The sequence below is a fragment of the Temnothorax curvispinosus genome, unplaced genomic scaffold (assembly GCF_003070985.1).
Source record: "Temnothorax curvispinosus isolate PA1 unplaced genomic scaffold, ASM307098v1 QBEX01013262.1, whole genome shotgun sequence".
NCBI lineage: Eukaryota > Metazoa > Arthropoda > Insecta > Hymenoptera > Formicidae > Temnothorax > Temnothorax curvispinosus.
This window is the reverse complement of record NW_020223042.1, coordinates 959-20825: the sequence shown is the minus strand read 5'-3', so window position 1 is coordinate 20825 and position 19867 is coordinate 959. Positions and strand designations below refer to the sequence as shown.

General features: G+C 39.8%; 1 protein-coding gene across 1 annotated transcript; it reads left to right on the top strand.

Annotated features, from left to right (window-relative positions):
• Nucleotides 1-5124: 5124 nt before the first annotated feature.
• On the top strand, nt 5125-19682 carry LOC112463453 (mucin-5AC-like; the record flags this gene model as incomplete). The annotated part of the gene is made up of 5 exons (XM_025029873.1): nt 5125-9098; nt 12060-12185; nt 12725-12835; nt 13526-13712; nt 19417-19682. Coding segments are annotated over 5 exons (4664 nt in total), but the record flags the coding sequence as incomplete, so codon positions are not given.
• Nucleotides 19683-19867: the final 185 nt, after the last annotated feature.

The window sequence follows — 19867 nt, the reverse complement described above, 5'->3', positions numbered from 1 at the left end:
TCGGGTAGCATGCATATTGTTACGCTCGTTGCAGATTATTCTAGCACGATTAAGCCAGCTATTATGTGAGATACGCTTTTGTAACCGCCGCTTCGCGTAACACTTTTGCCGAAGTGTCGATGTCCGACATGCATCGCATGTCTTACGATTTAATTTCCAATTAAATCTATTTCATGACGATACAAAACATGTAGAAGCAAAGTTAGCTTATTATTATTTTATTGCCGGCTTTAATTATTAAGTTAATAATTATATCATAATTTTTATAAATTTAATTGATGATAATTGAGGATTAATTTTAAATTAAATATTAAACTATGTTATATGCAAATAAAATATTATTATTAACACAATTGCGATATATCAGACTACGGACCAATCGTGACTCTGGACCTTTTCTTTTTATATCACCGATCCGATGGGACTAAATGCTCGCGGGTATATCGTAATATTGAGCCATTGCGCGAGTCCTCGTGACATCGAGATCATCGCCAGGGCCAAGGCTCTGTGAATAAAGCCGCAGATAATATTCATAGATATGAAGCAACCCGGAGGGTTATCTTCGACACGAGGGATAGCCCGTCCCTAAAAATCCACTCAACAAAGCGACCCCCCTCGAAACGGGACATATAAATTGCGAGGGCTCAGAGAGTAGTTCTCATTGGGAAACCGCTTTCTCGAAGAAGAATAATACAACGTTAAGACGCGTTCTGATCGTTCTCCGTGCATCGAGTGATATATAGAAATAAAAGATCGCTTTAAATAAATCTTAGCAGCAATTTTTTAAGGTATATATAAAAAAAAGATTCGATTATATCTATAATGTTTAATATAAATATAAGATTAAATTTTAGGATTTGTTTTAGAGAATTAAATATATATAATTGACAATTATTATTTATTTGTTAAGAAAAATACAGATGTGTAGTTGATTTACGACAATATCATCAAATAAGTAAAAGATTATAATACGAATTTAATGTAATCAAAAATATTTTTAAGGAGAAATATAGATTGAAATAATGTTTTTATTAGTCGCAAATTCATGTTTGTAATAGATGTGGAAGATTTTCTGTGGAAGAAAAATTATCTTTAAAATTGAGTGAAGAAGAAACTTTGAAAAATATTCTGTCAAAGATTTTCAGTATTCTTATGCGTGTCTGAATACGCACACTTGGTTCGGATCGCATCGTGTTACATGTGTATGTAAGGATGACTACAAGCCTGAAATATTTATCTGCTATTTATCTGCGATCGCGCTTAGCTAAGCGGCATTAGGTTTCGGAAGCCGATGAAGAAGCGACGAGTCGCGCGGCAATATCATGGAATATCTTAAAAGCGCACGCACAACATTCAGTATTACATAATAGCGCTGGTAATAGAGACATAAGTATTCGCCATACGGACTGACATATTATGACACCTTAAGCCGCAACTGCCATTTTACTCCCTAACATCTGTTAACTGCAGTAGGAAACTTACTTCCTGTCACGGCTTCGCCTGAAAATTGAGCGTGACGCGCTTATTAAGACTTATCAATTTTATATTGTGCGTGCAACATGCATACCGGGAATTCTTGCCAACCAGATGAAATGAGAATTAACAATAAATTTGTAGCCTATTTAGGTATAGTACGATGAGTAGCTAAAAATTCGAGTCCACGTTCTATAAAAAATTAAAAGATTTTAAAATAAATTTGCAATTAAAGCAATTTACTTCTACAAAGCTACAAATATTTTTTTTAGTTATAAATTTTCTGAGTTATAAATAGATTGAAATTAAATTAAGTTAAAAACAGAAGGAGAATAAAAGTATCAATAAATAACAAAGTATTAATTTTCAGGTAATTTTATATAGATTGTTTAAACAGGATTTATATAAGGGTATCTAGTGTGTAAAAGAATTGAAATTAAATAATAGTCCATTGTATAGACATAAAGTATAGAGCATCGACAAAATTAAAACACTGCGAGATTACGATGATTTATTAGGATATCTCAACTATAAAATATGCCGTTCTGAGAAGTAATATAAACGTAGAAACGCGGTAAAGCTTATGTTCATGGAAAATACGTCAATTGTTACGCGGCTACTATTATTTTATTGTTCTCGCAATCGGAGCTTCGACACGAATACTGCGTGAACACTCGATAATTTCACAGAACCGTGCAGGCAACAATTCCTCCCTTCAGACAAAGGCTGCTCGTCGGCGTGAGAATGGCATTATGTCGAAGCTATTAAAATTGCAACGCGATGCACGATTGGCACGTTTGTTGCGATAACAAAACAGGCATTAAGATAAAAAAAAAAAAAAAAAACAGCCGAACTGTGCCTCATAACGAAAGTGGGGCAGTGAAACGGTATGTGCGGACTCGCGGGACCCGGACCCACGCATCTCACGTCGAATCTGGGACCGCTCTCGTGGGTCCAGCCCGCGAGTGTGTGACACATCTCGGAGTCATCTCACGTGCCCGCATTGTAGTTCACTCGGGCAGGCAGTCAGCCAGCCAGCCAGTCAGTCCCCGCGGTCGTCAAGACCCCCGGGGACTGGGAACCCACGGAACAAGAACAGAAGCAACACTGACCTTCCTCATACACGTGTCCACATAAAATATTACGATGCGGTCACGTTCGCGACGACAATTCGCGGACTCGCGACAGCGAGCCTTGTCTCTCCATCCATCTTCCTCTCACTTTTATAGCGCACGTTTTAAATCTAGAATAGTATAGCGTTTAAAATTTAATAATATAGATATTCAACATTAAGATACAATTATATTTTTAAAAAATTGTTTATCAAATTAAATACCGAAATTAAATTGCATCTTCCGAATTATTGCACTCATTGCAATCGTTGTAAGATTCTCGGATTTCTTTTTTTTTCTTTTTTTGTCACGTTTTACGATCTCTTCTTTATGCCTTCTCGAAACTGGTGAAAATTCCGCGTGAAGTAGAAGGTTAGACGACAATTCCCGCGATTTCGGTTGAGATTAGGCAGACTGCATTATTCAGAGCTCGGGTTGGCAGGATACTCGTGTATATTTATAAGCAGGTTCCACAACGGGGCGGATTCCACATCGCGATTTGCACGTTCGGAATATCTGTTTCGTTAAAATGTATCTCTAAGATGTTGAATTGGTTGTAGAGCCTGCAATGCCTCGGATTGCCGTATGCACGGTGACAAGTTATTATCCCAGCGGTCAGAAATTGATCTTCATATATACATATATTTGAATAATATATATTTTATCATTTTTTAGTAGGTAAGCCGAGGCATTGCGTGGGATCCAAAATAAAAATTTCAGAAAACTTGAAAGCATTTTACAGAAAGAAATAATTTTCATATATCTTCTTTAAATGTTACTTTTTTCTCTTATAAAATACTTCTAACTCTATTATCCAAGGCATTATAATATAATATCTACCTCCATAGTCACAAATATTCGCAAATTCCTATAACAGAGTTTTAAATTCCCAAAACGCGCATCGGGTTCAAGTTCATAATTTCGAAGTCGCAGGAAACATTTTAACACAGAATAACGCATTAGGCGGAGAATCGCGGATGAAAACCGAGCCGTCGTATGTCACGATTAATCCCCGAATCCACGAGGCCTTCTCACGGGGCATTAGAATCATTCGGAAATTCACGCTGTCACGAAATAGTATCTATTAGACCTTTTAACGAGCTGACAAGCCGGACTTTTACGTCGCTGTAAATTAAGTTCGTTACAGCTGTATCGTCCCTCGAGAGTTTTTGTCGAATCGTGGAACGTTCGCTTCGGGCGTCGGGCCCGCTTACACGGACAATGAGAGAATAAATTCGTGACGCGCGGCATCTTCTCTTCTCAATCCTCGCCGACGAGCTCTTAATGACCCCCCAGCGAAATATGCTTGTACGTAGATATTATGGCGCGCGTTCTTCGGCATTTTACAGTACGAACGAATTTTCCAAGCGAAGCGAAACGAGCAACGCCCATTATCTGCACGATATGGCTGTCGGCGGACGTTATTGTATGTACCATGAGAAAATCGCGAGGAGAGCAATTCTTGGGTATAAGCACAGAGGAACGAGAAGTTCGTCGAGTACGAACCTTAAAGGAAGAGTTTATGGACATATGTATATGATAACGTTGCACCAAAGTTTTTTTATTTACTTGTTATTTCTCATTTACCTAAAACGAAAGGTAATTTATTGAAAGAAATCGACTATTTATTTAAAATTTTGTCATTAAAAGTTTTAATTATACCGAAAGAATAAAACACGGAGATATTCCAATATTAGAATTTTGTAATAAGTTGGAATTTTTTGGTGTTGCAATAATGCAATGCTTAGATGCTTTTGAATGAACTCGAATGAGATGTCGTGATCCACGAACGCGATTCGGACCGTTTTTACAATCGCGACAGACGATTAGTGGCGGAATGCTCGTTGGGCACATGGAACCGTGAGAGGTAACGGTACCGGACCTCTCGTACCTCCAAACCTACTCGGCCATCCGCGACCCTGAGGAACACCGTTACTTGAAGAGCTCCTCTCCGCGAGAATTTTTTCATTTCGCACGTCGCACGCGCGGCGAATATAATTGAGAACTTAATTACGTTTGCTGTGTAGCGTGAAGAGGAGGCGGTCAATGTTCTTCCGGTTTTCACCGAGACGCTCTGACGAATGATGATTGCGAACGGCGATTCGCATTAATCCGTTCGTAGAAAATTCTCCTCTCCGTCGCCGGAACCGTGCGGGAACGAACCAGAACTTATAATCGCTTCAGTTACACACCGTATCATTGTTTCGCATGTGATTAACATTTAGAAACCGCGTTAAGACGTACTTCTTCAATGTAGTAATGTATACTATGGCGTAGTTGTAAAGTATCAATTATCGCAAAGATGTATTAATTTTATTTTTAATAGGGACAAATAAAATCTTTATTTTAATTCTGAAAGCAATAAATGACTCATAGAACTTTAGGATAAATATCTCGTTACTAAAATTATCTTTTATAAAAAATTAATATTTATATCTATCAAGTTATCGCTCGTTTCTAATATATATTATATTAAATTTACTCGAGGCAATTAAAAGTGTTAGACATCTATCAGCAGAGACTCCATCTTTGTTCGCAGATACGTCAGTCACAGATCATCGTCGTGGGCGCACATCCCCACACACGGATCTGTTGTCATCAAAAGCTAAACGCGAGCAGGCGCTACGCAACATTCTCACTGCAAGAAGGCGACAGATTCTGAATCAACGCTCACATCATGAAGCCCATCGGATTCTCTCGAGTCGTAGACCACGACCTGGCGATATCATCTCGAAGGGTCTTCCAGACATCCTCGAAACCCAAGAGACTAGGCACGACATTTACGTCGCAAACGCGCGAACGGAAGTGTCAGTGGAAGAGGAAACTCCGCAATCGTCGAGAAAATCAATCGAAAAAGTTGTTTCCACGATCAATCTCGATGCCATGAAAGTAGAGATAGAACCGCAAATCGCGAAAACACTTAAAGACGAAGCTCTGTTGACGTCGACGACCGAGCAGTATGAGAATATTTCTTCCACATTTTCTTCAGTCGCTCTAACGCCGACTATGTTGACCAATCAAAAATTGGGAGACGCGGATACGCGCAAGAAGAATACTGTATCGATGCCGGAGTCATTATACAACCACTTCCGGCCAGTGGAGAGAAATATTCCGGTGGAAGATATGTCGCAGTTTCTTTATTTCGGCCAGAAACTTCAGCGGGAAAACGTCACCAATAGCAGTAACAATAATTCCGTCGAGACGACATCGACGAACCCGACTTCTTCGCGCAGAAGATATTCCACAAAGAGATTCAGTCCGACAATAGCCACGCCTGTAGAGGAGATTATGAATGAAGAGATGAATATTGCGTTAGAAACGTTAGAACGACGGACGATCGAGAAGAATCAAGTATCGAGGATTAAGAACATGTTTAGGAGCTCGAGTAATGGGCTGTATTACCGGAAGCCGAGGCCTACAGCGGACGTCGTATCTAACGTCATTCCAGGGAACGAGTCGAGCCCCGGTATCGTTAGCGGATCGGAAACGAGGAGCGAAATGAATGCGGTAGACGACAAATTCCACCGCGGCGACCCGTCCACTCACGCGGACGGGACCCGCGATCGAGTTCCGCAAGAGAGAGGAAACGCAACCCACGTCACCGAGGCGAGCACAACGACCCAGATATCGCGACAACGTCAGTCTGATGACGATATCGAAGCGAAGATCGTCGTGGAGAGTGAAATCGACGCGAAACTCTCGAACGGGACAATCGCAGCTTTAAATGGAACCGCCGAGAGGACGACGAACGATTTTGGGAAGGACAATGAGAAGAAGAAAGTCACCGAAATGAAGACGGAAGTAGGGAATGCGGAGAAATCGGAGCATAAGTTAACGAATGCCGAGCGGACAGTGTCAACATTGCAGAGAACGGGCGCGAGGCCTCAAGAGAGCGACAACACTGAGACAATATCGCTACCATCGCGGACGGAGTCGTCGACGCTGCGAATCGTGGTGCCGGATGACAGCTTGGGACTCTCGAGTTTCGCGATCGAGGGCGAGCGGACCCATCGCAATACCGTTAAGCAGCAACCGGTCACGGATCCCGTCGCGGATCGACCGGTTCGCGTGTTGACCGGCGGCGATATTGCTCCGAAATCATCGCCGTTATCGACGTCGCCCTTGACGACGGAGTCATCGGCACCTGCCCTCGTTGACTCAGATCAACAGCCTCAACAGCAGCAGCAACAGCAACATCCGCAGCAACACGTGTACGCTTATACGATAACGAACGTGACGCGATTGTTGCGCAACTACACCGGACCTGGATTAAGCGGCGAAGAGGAAAGGCAAGGAGGAGGTAGTGTTGGCCGTCGTGCTAGTAGCGGTGCCGAGATAACGAGCGGTGGACCGTCGCAGCAGCGGCCTCAGCAGCAGCAGCAGCAACCACCGCCGCCGCCGCCGCTGCCGCCGTCTTCTCCTCTTCTGCTTCCTCGTGCCAGCGATGGCAGTATAGAACCGGCACGAACGCCGGCGGGACTCAGTGCCGGCGCGACCGTCGAGCCAGCCGCAGCTGCTGGAACGTTACCCAGTGGTGTTGATGGTCTGGTGGGGGAACGATCGAGGAAAGCCGTTCCACAACAGCAACGAACGGCCAGCCAAGGAACAGCAGCGACCTGGTCCTCGTCGCATTCAGCCGCGAATGATAGCGTTATCTCGCCGACGAGATCCGTTAAATCGCCGGAGATCGGAAACAGAGGATCGGTCAGGTGGAACAACACCAAGTCGCGGACAGGACTTGGCGAGCAGGAAGGTGCTAATGATCGGAGATTCTTAAGGAAGAGCGCCAGCGCGGTGTTAAATCAAAGATCGACTGTCAACGAAGAATCTTCGTCTCTGGCGCCGAGCAAACGCCGCAGAGTGTTGGCTTCTCCGAGCGGGGTATCTTCTTCAAACGGTACCAGGAGGGTGAAGTCCGGTGAAGAGAAGATTGAGAGTGCTCAGGATAAATTAGTGGTAAACGATCGGTCGTCGAACGGGACGCGGGTTGCGGATCGCGGGAAAGTTTCGGACGATGAAGTGCCAGGTGTCGATTCTTTTTCGAAAGTTTCGCGTACGAGCGGGGTGAACGAAGTGCCGAGAAACAGTAGTTCGCAAAAAACTACCGTCATGGGAATCTTGAGTCAAAATTCGAGTGCAACTGACGAGACGATGGACGCGACCGAGCCGTCCGTCCTCGTTGACGCGATCACGACGACGGAGGTGGAAAAGTCTCACGTTCTTGAGGAGGATATTGTTACTGCGTCAAGTTTAAACAATGAAACCGATATCAGGAGCAATGTTGAAGACGATCAAGGTGTCGTGATGCTGAACAAGACCGAGAGTGACGTAAACGCAACAACGGACGGTATTATCGAGACGACCGTGACAGTGACCGAGCAAGTCGATAAAATTGTCGAGATTACAACGACGCCGACATCGACGACGACATCGACGTCGACGACAATGCTGACGGCACCAGTTTTCCCGGTCACGCCTAGAATACTGACGGAAGTGGAAAAGACTACCGATCCGGAGACTCATACCTTGAGGTCGACGGACATTGCAAAAGAGGCGAACAATCTGGATCCATCAGAGATCCAGAAGAGATATCGAGCTAAAGACGCGACGACGACATCAACAACGACGACGACGACAGTTTCGCCGATTCAGAATGGCACTCATGTGGACGAGGCTTCGAGCAGAAAGTCGAAAGTCCTACCTACCTCATCGACGCCCACGGTAACGGAGAACGGGAAACGCGTGTCCGGTGAGAGATCGCCGGAAGTCAGAGCGCGTAATTTATCGGACAAATCGAAAGACAAGGACGATGTGCTGCCGATCATGCATCTGTACAACACGTCGGATATCTTCAACGGGAGCGGGTCGATGGACGGGCTCGCTCGCGACACGGAACGACCGTCGGTAGTGCTTCCGGTGGATTCTGAATTGCAGAACGAAGACAGTCCTGCGACGACGATGATAACGGTGATAACGACGACGACGACGACGACGACGACGACGACGACAACCACGGAGAAGACGCCCGAAATGATGGTGACTATCAACAACACGGAAATCAGTAGAGATACATCGATTACCGTTCCCGTTCCCAAGTTCAAGGAATCCACCGTAATTCCAACGAATTCCCGAAAGGACAAACCTGAGGAAAATCGCGAATCCCAGGATACTGTTGTCCCTCCAGGGTTCAAAGGCTCCTCTTTCACGCCTACGGCCAACAGAACGAGGTACAGGCCTGCCTATCATCATTCGATCCTGCCGGAGTACAACGGCACAATGTATCATCCCGGTGGGCTCAACAGGACGTTCTTCGAGACCGGCGAGCCGATTTCAGTGAGCCCGCGGGAATCGATGAACGTCAGTGAGGTGATACTGAAGCGGCACGACGGCGACGCGATCGCCACTCAGGAGACAGTCGCCGTCGTCGGCTATATCCTCGCCACTCTCGTCGTCTTTCCCATCGCCGTCGGCGTCGGGCTCATTCTCAGAAGACTGATACTTAGGAATCGTAAGGTGAGTGAGTTCGAGGTTTTGAGGTCGCTTAGCGCGCCCGCGTGCGATCGATTTAGCTTAGATCGGGATTAGAAAGTATGCGCGAATCGCCGCGCCACGCTCTAGATCGATTCGTGATATTTCGTCTTTCTCTTTTCCGAGATGGAGTCAGAATAGCGATCGGAGGACTGGTAGGCGCGATTTGAATCCGCTTAAATATATCGAAGACACGTGACTGTGAGAGGGATACTTGAAGGGAAAGCTTCACGGATATCAGATTGAGAATAGGATCACGTAATTTCTATCATTGCCAAATATGCACGAAGTATTCTGAAAATCTTATCCTTAATTTTATTGATTAATTTTTACAAGAAATTCTTACAAGCAAACTATGTTTCTGAAATATAATTAGGTATCTTAAATATTAATTTAAACTCAAGTAAGTTTCGTGCAATCTCAATTCTTTAGTTCGTAAATCTATTGCGTTTAATATAACGTAAATTTAGTACTGAATATTAACAGATGCCACATGGATAATTATTGTCAAAGTTTTGAGAGAAAAATATTGAAAGAAGCAAAAATCCAGGCTAATCAAAATTTAAATTTTTCGATGAATTGAGCAAGAGACAAGACAGACATATCGCGCTTAATGTCTTTAACAAACAACACAAAATTCCATCTTGATATGACTTATAGAACACTATGATTTAATTGGAGATCGGATCTACTTACTCTCCAGTGTGGTCGCGATCGAGATCATCATACCAACGGAAGAGGCGGGGGGAGAACGATGAAAAAGCGCCGCGTGCAACTCTGTTTTTAATTGATGCACGCCGGGATGGTGAGGTACAAATCGCCGTTCATGCAGCAGTGCCACTTACATACCGTTACGCGGCATGACCGGGATTATCATTGCACGTTAGCATTTATCGTATGGCCATCGTATTAACAGCGACGTTCGTTATCCCACGGAATTACACTAACATTTTGATAATTAGCGCGCATGTTGATGATGTCTGAATCTCCGCTGTTATGGATCATTAGCTGATCCAGAATGTAGCCCGCTAGATCTGTAATTATCCGAAAATACCGTCCCGAACAACCTCAGTTTTAATTAAAACGGGTTTTAAATTCAAAATGAGACATTGCAGGTTTGAGATCTGAATAGTAATAAAAATTAGTTAGTAATAAAAAATAGATATATTTCAGTAGGATAAAATTCGTAATTATTATTATTTTTTCTTGCAAGTTGCAAATTCCATGCCACTTTATCACGTGGCCGTGACATCGTCGTGAATGAATATCAAACAATCAAACGCGGTCATCGAATAATTCCTTCGCGAAGGCTAACTTCGCGATGATTCATGAAATGGTTAATAATCCTTCCCCTTTCCCCCGACAATTACTACAAGTTCATTGTATGCAGAATAATCTCGGGATGATTCGTCGAGCGCAGTATTATTGGATGGAGCGTGGCACGTTGTAGTAATGAGAAAATGAACGTGCCCCGTTGGATAATGCGAAAATTGTTCGGCTCATTACCTACAATGATTCTTTTTCCGCGGAATTTTCCTCAGATTGTTAAGAAGAACGTTGCATCGAAGGTCGAAAATCTTTTTGTACGAGCTTCATCGAGAAAATCATGTCAGAAAATGAGAATATTTGTGCCGCACATTACGTTACTTGTGTAATTTATTAATCATTATATCGGTAACATACTTTCACTTAAAAATTTCATCATAAATTCATACTTTGATATTTATTCTTTGTCATAATATTTCTTGATAAACCATATTCTATATTATATATATAGTTTTTAATTGCGGAAATTCCATTTTTTGCAAATAACAAGCGTTAAAATTTTTTTGGCGTCAGAAGTAATAGCGGAATTAACGATACAAGCCACAAAATTTCCGGAAATGACATAAGCGAAATGCTTTCACGCCTGCAAGACATTCATAAATAATAACGCGGATATAAATTTAAATTTAACTTGACAGTCATGGAAATAAATCTGAATGGCGGTATAAAGGTTTGCGTGGATGGTAAAAAAAAGGAGCACGCAAATGGGAGAAGGGAGAAAGGACGAGTACACACAGGGACCAAATAAATAAGCGAGACCGTTTTGGGGCTCGCCCGGAGTCCGATGTTAAACTCGGGCATGCTGTGTTTTTCGAGATTGAAATTTCGCCGTCGACAGGCAAACCGATCCGCTTTCCTGATGATTCTCGCATAACAGCAGCGATTCTTTGCTGTAGATATTCTTCTTCGAAGTAATCTGTGCGTGATAATACATCGCGTAATTATTAAACATAATTTTTTTATATTAATATCGGTTTCAAGATATATTCAAAATTTTTCGTACATTAAGAACTTTTTTATTAAGTTTAGAGTAATTATAAATGTTATAAGATAGAGAAAAAAAGTTATAAACAAAAATAAATGCAAGATTAAAAAAAGTTATTAATATAATTTTATTAATATAATATGATGGTTAATATCAAAAACTTTTCTTTTTTATTACGAACTTAAATTATTTATAAACATAAGTTTACATAAACTGTAAAAAAATTTGGTGTAAGAAAACGCTTTTATATGATACACATACTCTCTTCGTTGCTATTCTCAATTATCAAAAATATTTCAGCACGATTGTAGTTAATTCGACTTTTTTAAAAGCCACGATATATAGTTGGTAATTTATTTTTGAATTATTTGCGTACATCTTATCTCTATTGTAACAAACGCCGTCGTTGTATTTTCATATAAAACCGCGGTATGTTCGTCTAACTTTATACCGGCAGTATTACTCGCGGAAATACTCCCGGGACGCGGTCTCGATCTATCTTGCTGATCTTCATTGCCACGCGGCATTACGCTTCCCAATTAAACGGGAGTGACGACCGATTCAAGCGGCTCCCCGACGCGCGAGCGTGCGGCATGTTGCATACACGTTGCGCTGACGTTGATTTGCTTATGCAGGTGCTCGAGGAGTCGGACACGTCATCGGAGATAAGCTGTAGGAAGGACGCTCTTAATCTCGAAAACGGCGACTTCAAGACGTCCATCGAGAAGGCGATCACAAAGCTACCGAGAATACAGCACTTGGTGAGAAATTAACGAACGTTCTGCATATTTAATGCGACGGCAGACACATAGTAATTATTTGCACAGCTTTTTCGACGCGTTCAGGATAACGCGAGTTTTTTCGTTCGAACTGTATTTTATTCAATTTAGAAATCATGCAAAAACGTATTTGGAGTAAATAATTTACTCCGCATACGCATTAATATCGAGATATTGATTTTATTTAATGCAGTTTAATTAAAAGCTGTCTGTCTATTTTTTATCTGAAGAAATAATTTGCATAAATATTCAGAGTTGTTTGCCCGTAATACATAATAGATTGATTTCATAACGTTTCATAATGCATAGGAAAATTACATTATACGTAGAGACACGTCAGTGGAAAATCCCGGAAGTTCGTTTCCTTTAACGTAAAGAAATTTCTACGTCAGTGATAGGTGTGAGACACATTAATTCTAGACGAGCGCGTCGAACGTTCAATCTCGGCGCGTATGCGAATTAGCGTGAATTTATTTTTGTACAATTCTAAACTGCAATTTAACTCTCGACTCTCCGCACAGTGTCACGAAGCTGAGAAACCGCCGCCTCCGCCATCCCAAGAATCCAGATGGGAGTTTCCTAGAGATAAGCTTAGATTACAGACAGTCCTCGGGCAAGGAAACTTCGGCCAGGTGAGAAGATACTTTCTGCGGCGTTCCTATAAAAAAGGATTTGCGGCTATAAAAAAGGATATGCCTATAATTTGCGGCGGTCGGATGGATTTTATGAAATACCTGAAATTCATGCGGAAACGTAATCTTCGTAACAAATTTAATGTGGTTCCTTCTTCCGATATTAATTTAATCTCAAGCGATTTTATTTAACTTCTTTGCTTGTGCAATTCTATCTCCGCATTGATTTAAATAAATTTAAATAGTAATAACAGCTTTCAATATGTGCGATACCGCTTTACCTATTTATGAAATACGATAATAAGTAGTTAGTATAATATTGGTATAATCGAAAATTGATTATGCAAAATCAATTGTGGGAAAACTTGGGGAACATATAATTTATCGCAATAGATTTTTTTTCTAATAATGAAAAGACGGATCTGAGCGCAGAGCGATTCGCGTAATTGTTTCCCATCAAAGTTTATAAATTTTCCAAAGTAGCGGTAATAGATATCTTTAATAACATAAAACGAACCCGAGAAAATTGGATTCCACGATCTTAAATTACCGTTTATCAAATTAATTAACACTATTTAGATTAAATGGATTTAAAAAATGCGAGAGTTGATTAGTTGCATGTCTTAAAAAGGACCAAAATATTTTTAAAATTTAGTAGACATCTAAAATATGATTAAATTGAAATGTTAGGTGTGGAAGGCCGAAGCCGATGATTTGACAGGTCATCAAGGCACGACCCGATTAGTGGCAGTAAAAACTGTCAAAGAAGGTGCCTCCGATCGAGAAAAGGAAGACTTAGATCGAGAACTCGAAATTATGAAGCAATTGGGCAGTCATCCAAACGTCGTAACACTTCTAGGTTGCTGCACCGAAGAAGGTAAGTTGTATATAACATCAATCTGTTTATACTTTTAATTTTTCTTCGAAAATAATATACAGAACTTCATGAATTAGTAATTAAAACATTAAAATACAACTTAAAAATTGCAATTATAAGTGGAATAATTTTAAAACTTGAAAAATAAGAAATATATAGGATTGGTAACATTAATTTAATAGCCAACATTTCTCAAACGTAATTGCATGAAACCAACCGAACCTTGTATCATATTTTTTCAATTAACGAAAAATTGCTTCCAACCTGATTTCTGCGTACGTTGCGCATCGTACAGTATAATCAACAGAGAGGAGAAATATACTATATGGTATCAACACGTACTCCGACGGTGCGACATGCATCGCGCAATTTCCCGCGGAAACGTATCCTCGCACGCGGCCCCTATTTCGATTTGCATCGGCGAGCAATCGGCGCTGCACCTGCAGCTGTACTCAGTGAATCTTCTTCATTACCGTCACTTATCTACGACCTTGCATGTCGCCGCTCACGCACGAACCTTGGCAGCGTAAACTTTATAAAAACCGATGGTAGTGTTTTAAGTGGCGGCACTTCGACGCAGAATGCGCGGATCGCTGGTATATAGTAATTAAGTAATCAAGTCCCGCCGAAGACAGGTATACAGAGATAGAACCGTGTCTGGATTGCGACTCCTCCAATCGGGTCGCCGCCGCCGCCGCCGCCGCCGCCGCGATGCGTTCGCGATGCTTCTTCTACTAGTCGTCCTTGTGGTTTAATCGAAATTCGCGGACGAGCAATGAGTTAGCGACCTAGCTCATCATTTAAATTATTAAAATTTCCGCGAACAATATATTCCATGTAATTAATAAATAAATTAAATATAATGAAACGATAAATCTCTGTCGCAATCTCATTCAATCTATCGCAATCTCATACATGACTTTATCTACTTGTAATATCTAAGACGCGCCGAAATTATAAATCGCTTTGAAAAAATTTTATCGCTTCTTTAAATCGCATATTTGCATTAAGAATCGATGATTTACGTGTGTAAAATGTGCAAAATGCATTTTGCATGTTGTGGACTGACGTTTGTATGTTTTAAATTCTTTAATGATTGCATAAGAAGACAGTTACACAAGAACGATTAAACGGTCAGCGTGAAAATGTTTGTCTTTACGATTGTGTTCGTTAGGACGATAAATTAGATAGCCATTATGATAATTGCATGAGAATCTCTTTGTTTTGTACATACAGGAAGATTTATCCGTTTCGTTGTGTTGTTATCTATGCCATAATAGATAATTACAGTTAACATCCACAAACTTGACAGCTGCAAATTAAATCGTCGTGTAAACAATTTATGTATTATGTATTTTACTTGCAATGTTGCTTCGTCGACGTTAAATCAAAATTGTCTATCTCGAAATCTGGCTTTGTGGACACAATTGGATTTATTAATATTTTTCAATCAAATCAATTTTTCACTTGATATGACGCAGTCGTTTCATCATGCATAAGTTTGCATAAAAATATCAATGATTGCATCTATTTGCAAACAAAGGTATAATCGACGTATGGTTCTCTGTTATTCCATCGTATCTCTTGATTGATTAAAAATCGCAGCATCCTGCTTCCATAATATCGAATCAAGTACTCGAAGAAACTTGATATGCCGAGGGTTTATTATTGGAAGCATACGCGCAACGAATTGGCAAATAATTTTCTTGCGGATAAGTGATTACTCTTTTGAAGATTGGTCCTTATTACGAAAAATTGAGAGAGAAAATTAATTACGCCTTTACAGAACTTTAACAACGTTCAGTAGAAAAAAAAAACATACACAAAACTCTGTGTGCAGTAAATCATTTATAAAACTCTGAAATGTTAAAAATTTTATTTCACGTATTACGTTTAATTCTAATATATATATTTTTTGTTTTATAAAAATTATTTTAATTGAACATATATTTTTTATACATACAATATATTGCACACAATATATACATCAATATCTTAAAATCTTAATTCAAATAATATAATAATTATTATTTCTGAAATCTTACTCACAGTATTGTGTATTACTTTTTTATTTTTAAATTTGATAATTTGACGAACGAGAAAGTACGTATTACAGATCGTAAATTAATTTATTTAATTTTGCATTTTTTACGAAGAACAAATTTGCAATAGAGACGTCAAAAAAGTTCGAGCAATTTTGAACGTGTCGAGATGAATCACGGAGAGGCAGAGACCATTATACCTATGTCTTTCTCTTCTTCCACGCGCTGTTCGGTATCGTCATTCTCATCGTTCGTATAAATTTCCATACGCATCCCCGCGAAGTGCTTCTTCCCGGCACAATACGTTTATTAAGTAGGTATCCTCGCGATACGGTCGTTCCATTCGTGAATCAAAGGAAACTAAATAAAATAGCAGGCGACGATACGATCTGGACGGATGCTCGACTCATTTAAGTGCGACAATTCGATTTATTTCGATTAATGAAATTACGTCACTATTATTTCTATCAATTAATTAAAACATGTTTAAAAAGTTAAGTTTAAAAAGTTAAGTTAAAGTTATAATGATCTCGTTTCAGCGGAATTTACATACGTGTAATTTCTTTTTTAACAAGTTTCTGATTTATGGATTTATACATTTTAGAGAAATATAAATCTTTCCTTAGTAAGAGTAAGAATCGTTAAAAAATCATGACGTTAAGTTTTTACTAAAAAAGTATGAAGAATACCGATTGTTTTAGTATTTTCTACTCTCATGAATAGCGAAACGAATGTGCTAATGGAGCTAATGAAACATTTAATCACTGAAAAAGATCGTTTACGAGAGAAATAGGCGAAAAATAAACTCGACGAGGAAAGATATTCGTTCAGTGAGCCCGCAATCGTAACGATAAAATACTTATCGTGGGCGCAGTAAAGGTCGAGATGATTGCTGTGGCAAATCGCGGACTTTAAAGGTGTGTCTGCATTTCGGGCGTCACTAACGCATCTCAAGGTGCGGACCTTAAAGGGTTCTCTCTGTAGCTTTGCCCTCGCACAATGGTGAACGTGGAAAGTTCCTGGCGGTCCAAGAACGCGAGACGAGCCATATAAAATTTACGACATTTAAATTTCGGCTCCATCGCATTTATCGTTCGCGGCCACGTCCAAATTTCTTTCCGGCGACGTTCGTCAAAGGAAAGTCTTTTTGACCGTTTTACGATCGTCGTTCAAACGAAAATAAATCTCGTGTCGAACAGTCATGCTTCGACCGCCAAGAAAATTATTAACAATCAAGGAACTGTGACAAATAAAAAAAGTTTAACAAATTCTTATATTTTTAATGTAAAATATTTTTAATAGAAAAAAAATTATTAATTTTGTCCATCTCAGAAACACAAATATAATATCTTCAACATATCGCGTGTCGTTAAATTCTCGCATCATCATCATAATTGCGTTGGTTTTTTTATCGCTAAACGATTTCCTCTCCGTTTCAATTAAAAAATGCTTCGTGTCTGATAAAAACGATGAGCCTCTCTTATTTAGCTATCGTCTTTCTCTTTTTGTCCCTAATCAAGTTTCGGCTTATTTGCTTTTGCGACGACGTATGAAATAGGAGCGACATTAAAAAGGCGGCATTCTTTAAAACCTACGAACTTAAGAACGCGGTACTCTTCCTTTTAGAACGAGTTTTTCATTTGGATAATATTTTGGAAGTTTAAGAGACTGATAATATGGTTTAGAGGTTTCGCTTTATGATGAAACTTCTCATTAAATAAGTTCCTGATATTTCGCGTCTTCTCAGAAACGAGTTCTCCCAAAATTCGCGGTATTAACTGCACGTCATTATACTTCACGATTTAAAAACCGTCGATTGGCGTCAAAATCTCCAATGCCACCGCGTTTATAATTTTGTTTACAGTCGACTGTTTCCGAATAATTTGCATATGATGTAGGATTAAAAAGAGATCCGAAAGGAACTTGTTTAAACGCATCGCGTCGGCCGAATATATTCTCTTGCTTGTATTGTCGCTTCGTTGTTTCGCGAATATGTTTCTATCAGTAATGCGTGCGCAAAATATGATCTACGTGAAAATGAAACGTGAACGATACCACAGCACACGTATCGCCGTTGCGCATTCGTATGGCTTTGCATTCGTCACGGCTATTGTATCATGCGCGTGCCATATCGATTGACATAGGCGTGGATCCGCGATTTTTGCAACGAAAGCATTACAGTGTACAGTTAACACGAATTCAACGCGCGTATTTGATAATGGAACCTCGATATATTATGTGCCAACGAGATAATAACAGGCATTGCTCTTGAAAAGAGATCATTTTCTTTATATGCAGCGATTGCTTTAATTTCATATTTTTTATTGCAATTTTCTATAACATATAAATTATTAGATAATATATATTATATATCTTAATTAGTTGGTCACACGAATGAACGTAAAATTGCAGCACGAAAATCTTTAAGTGCGATTTTACATGTAAACTAATCTTATCTTTTTTCCAATAAGTTATTACGTAATTGCAATTTTAATAAAGATCTATTTATTTTTACTTTTCCATTAATTGACAGTTTCTGTCAGATTTAATTAAAGTTTATGGATATATTAAGGTTCGTGTACAAACATGCATCGTGTAGCATGGTAATTTGGATGCAAATTATTCAGTACTGTGTCATGATATTAAATTGTTAATACACGTTTAATAACACACGACTTAACGATCGAAACAAGCATTGTAACCATTACGTTTAATTTACTTGGAAAAACGTACTAACTCGATTAATTCGAAGCGAGAAGCGTACGCTAACATATGCTACTTAACGAACAAGAATTATTAGGGAGAATGGCAATATCGGCCTAATATGAGAATTACGATTCGACGCGCCGACAAAAGTGGCTCCATAAGTTACAATCAAGCGAGTACTACCTAAGCGAGAGCTCTTCCAAGTGTGCATCTCTCTTAAATTATTTCGAACGTAAAATATTTCTCAAATATCCTCATCATGTGTTCCTCTAATCGCCTGTATACATTTTTATATAGCCGTCGTTACGATGAAAGCATTACAGTTTAATATAATATAGTTAAATAAATTCCACGTAAAATGTAACTTCATTAAAGCAATCATTAAATATTCAAAATTGTTATCTCGACAAATATGACGTCAATAATGACAAATAATTGTACAGGTTGCAATTAATTTATTGCATATTGGATATTCTGATGTTTAATTGAATTATTTACATAAAAAAGTTATACACACAGAGGCTCATTTACATGTTTGCAATTCAAGCGCGTCGATTACACTTACATCTCTTTCGACTATATTACAATAAGAGGTCACGTCGATGCAGTCGGGAAAAATTCGACCAACCTTTTAGAAAGCGTAATCGATGCCCGAGAAAAAAATGCCGTTTTTCCTTATATACAACGATGTTTTCAATTTATTGGATCACGGTATAGTGTGCCTTGAATAGTAAATTGTCATTAAAGCAAATCCATGCACGCCTCGTACGTAATACTATACGTTCGCTTCGTCCTGTAAAAATCGCATTACTCATTTGAATCGTGAGTAAGAGTTGATGAATAAGAGTTATCCTTGGTTGATTGAGATCCCCTTATTCGAAACGCAGGAGCGACACGCTCCAATGCGTTTTTCCATGAATGAACATAAACGATTTAATGATTTTTTCTGATTGCAGAGCCTCATTATCTCATACTGGAGTATGTCATGTACGGCAAACTGCTCGCGTATCTGCGTGATCACCGCACCAGGCAGTACTTTTACAACTTCAGCGAGGATTCGGCAGCCTTGACATCGAGGGATCTCACGGTTTTCGGATATTGTGTGGCCAGAGGCATGGAGTATCTTGCATCAAAAAAGGTACGAATATTTTCAAGACAGGTTTCTCGGTATATAAACATTGGCGTTTATCAAGATTTAACTCTAATGATACAATTAGACTGAGAGAACGAGTTAAATCTCAGCTGACTTTAATGTTCGTGAGAACGGCCGACTACATGCTTTTAATGCTCATATTTCATATTTATGGAAAAAATTAAGGGTTATTTCTCATACGATGTGTCCGCATAGAATAGAACAATATCCTCTTTTGCTTTCTTTTCCGGCTTTTCTACGACACGTGCATCGTC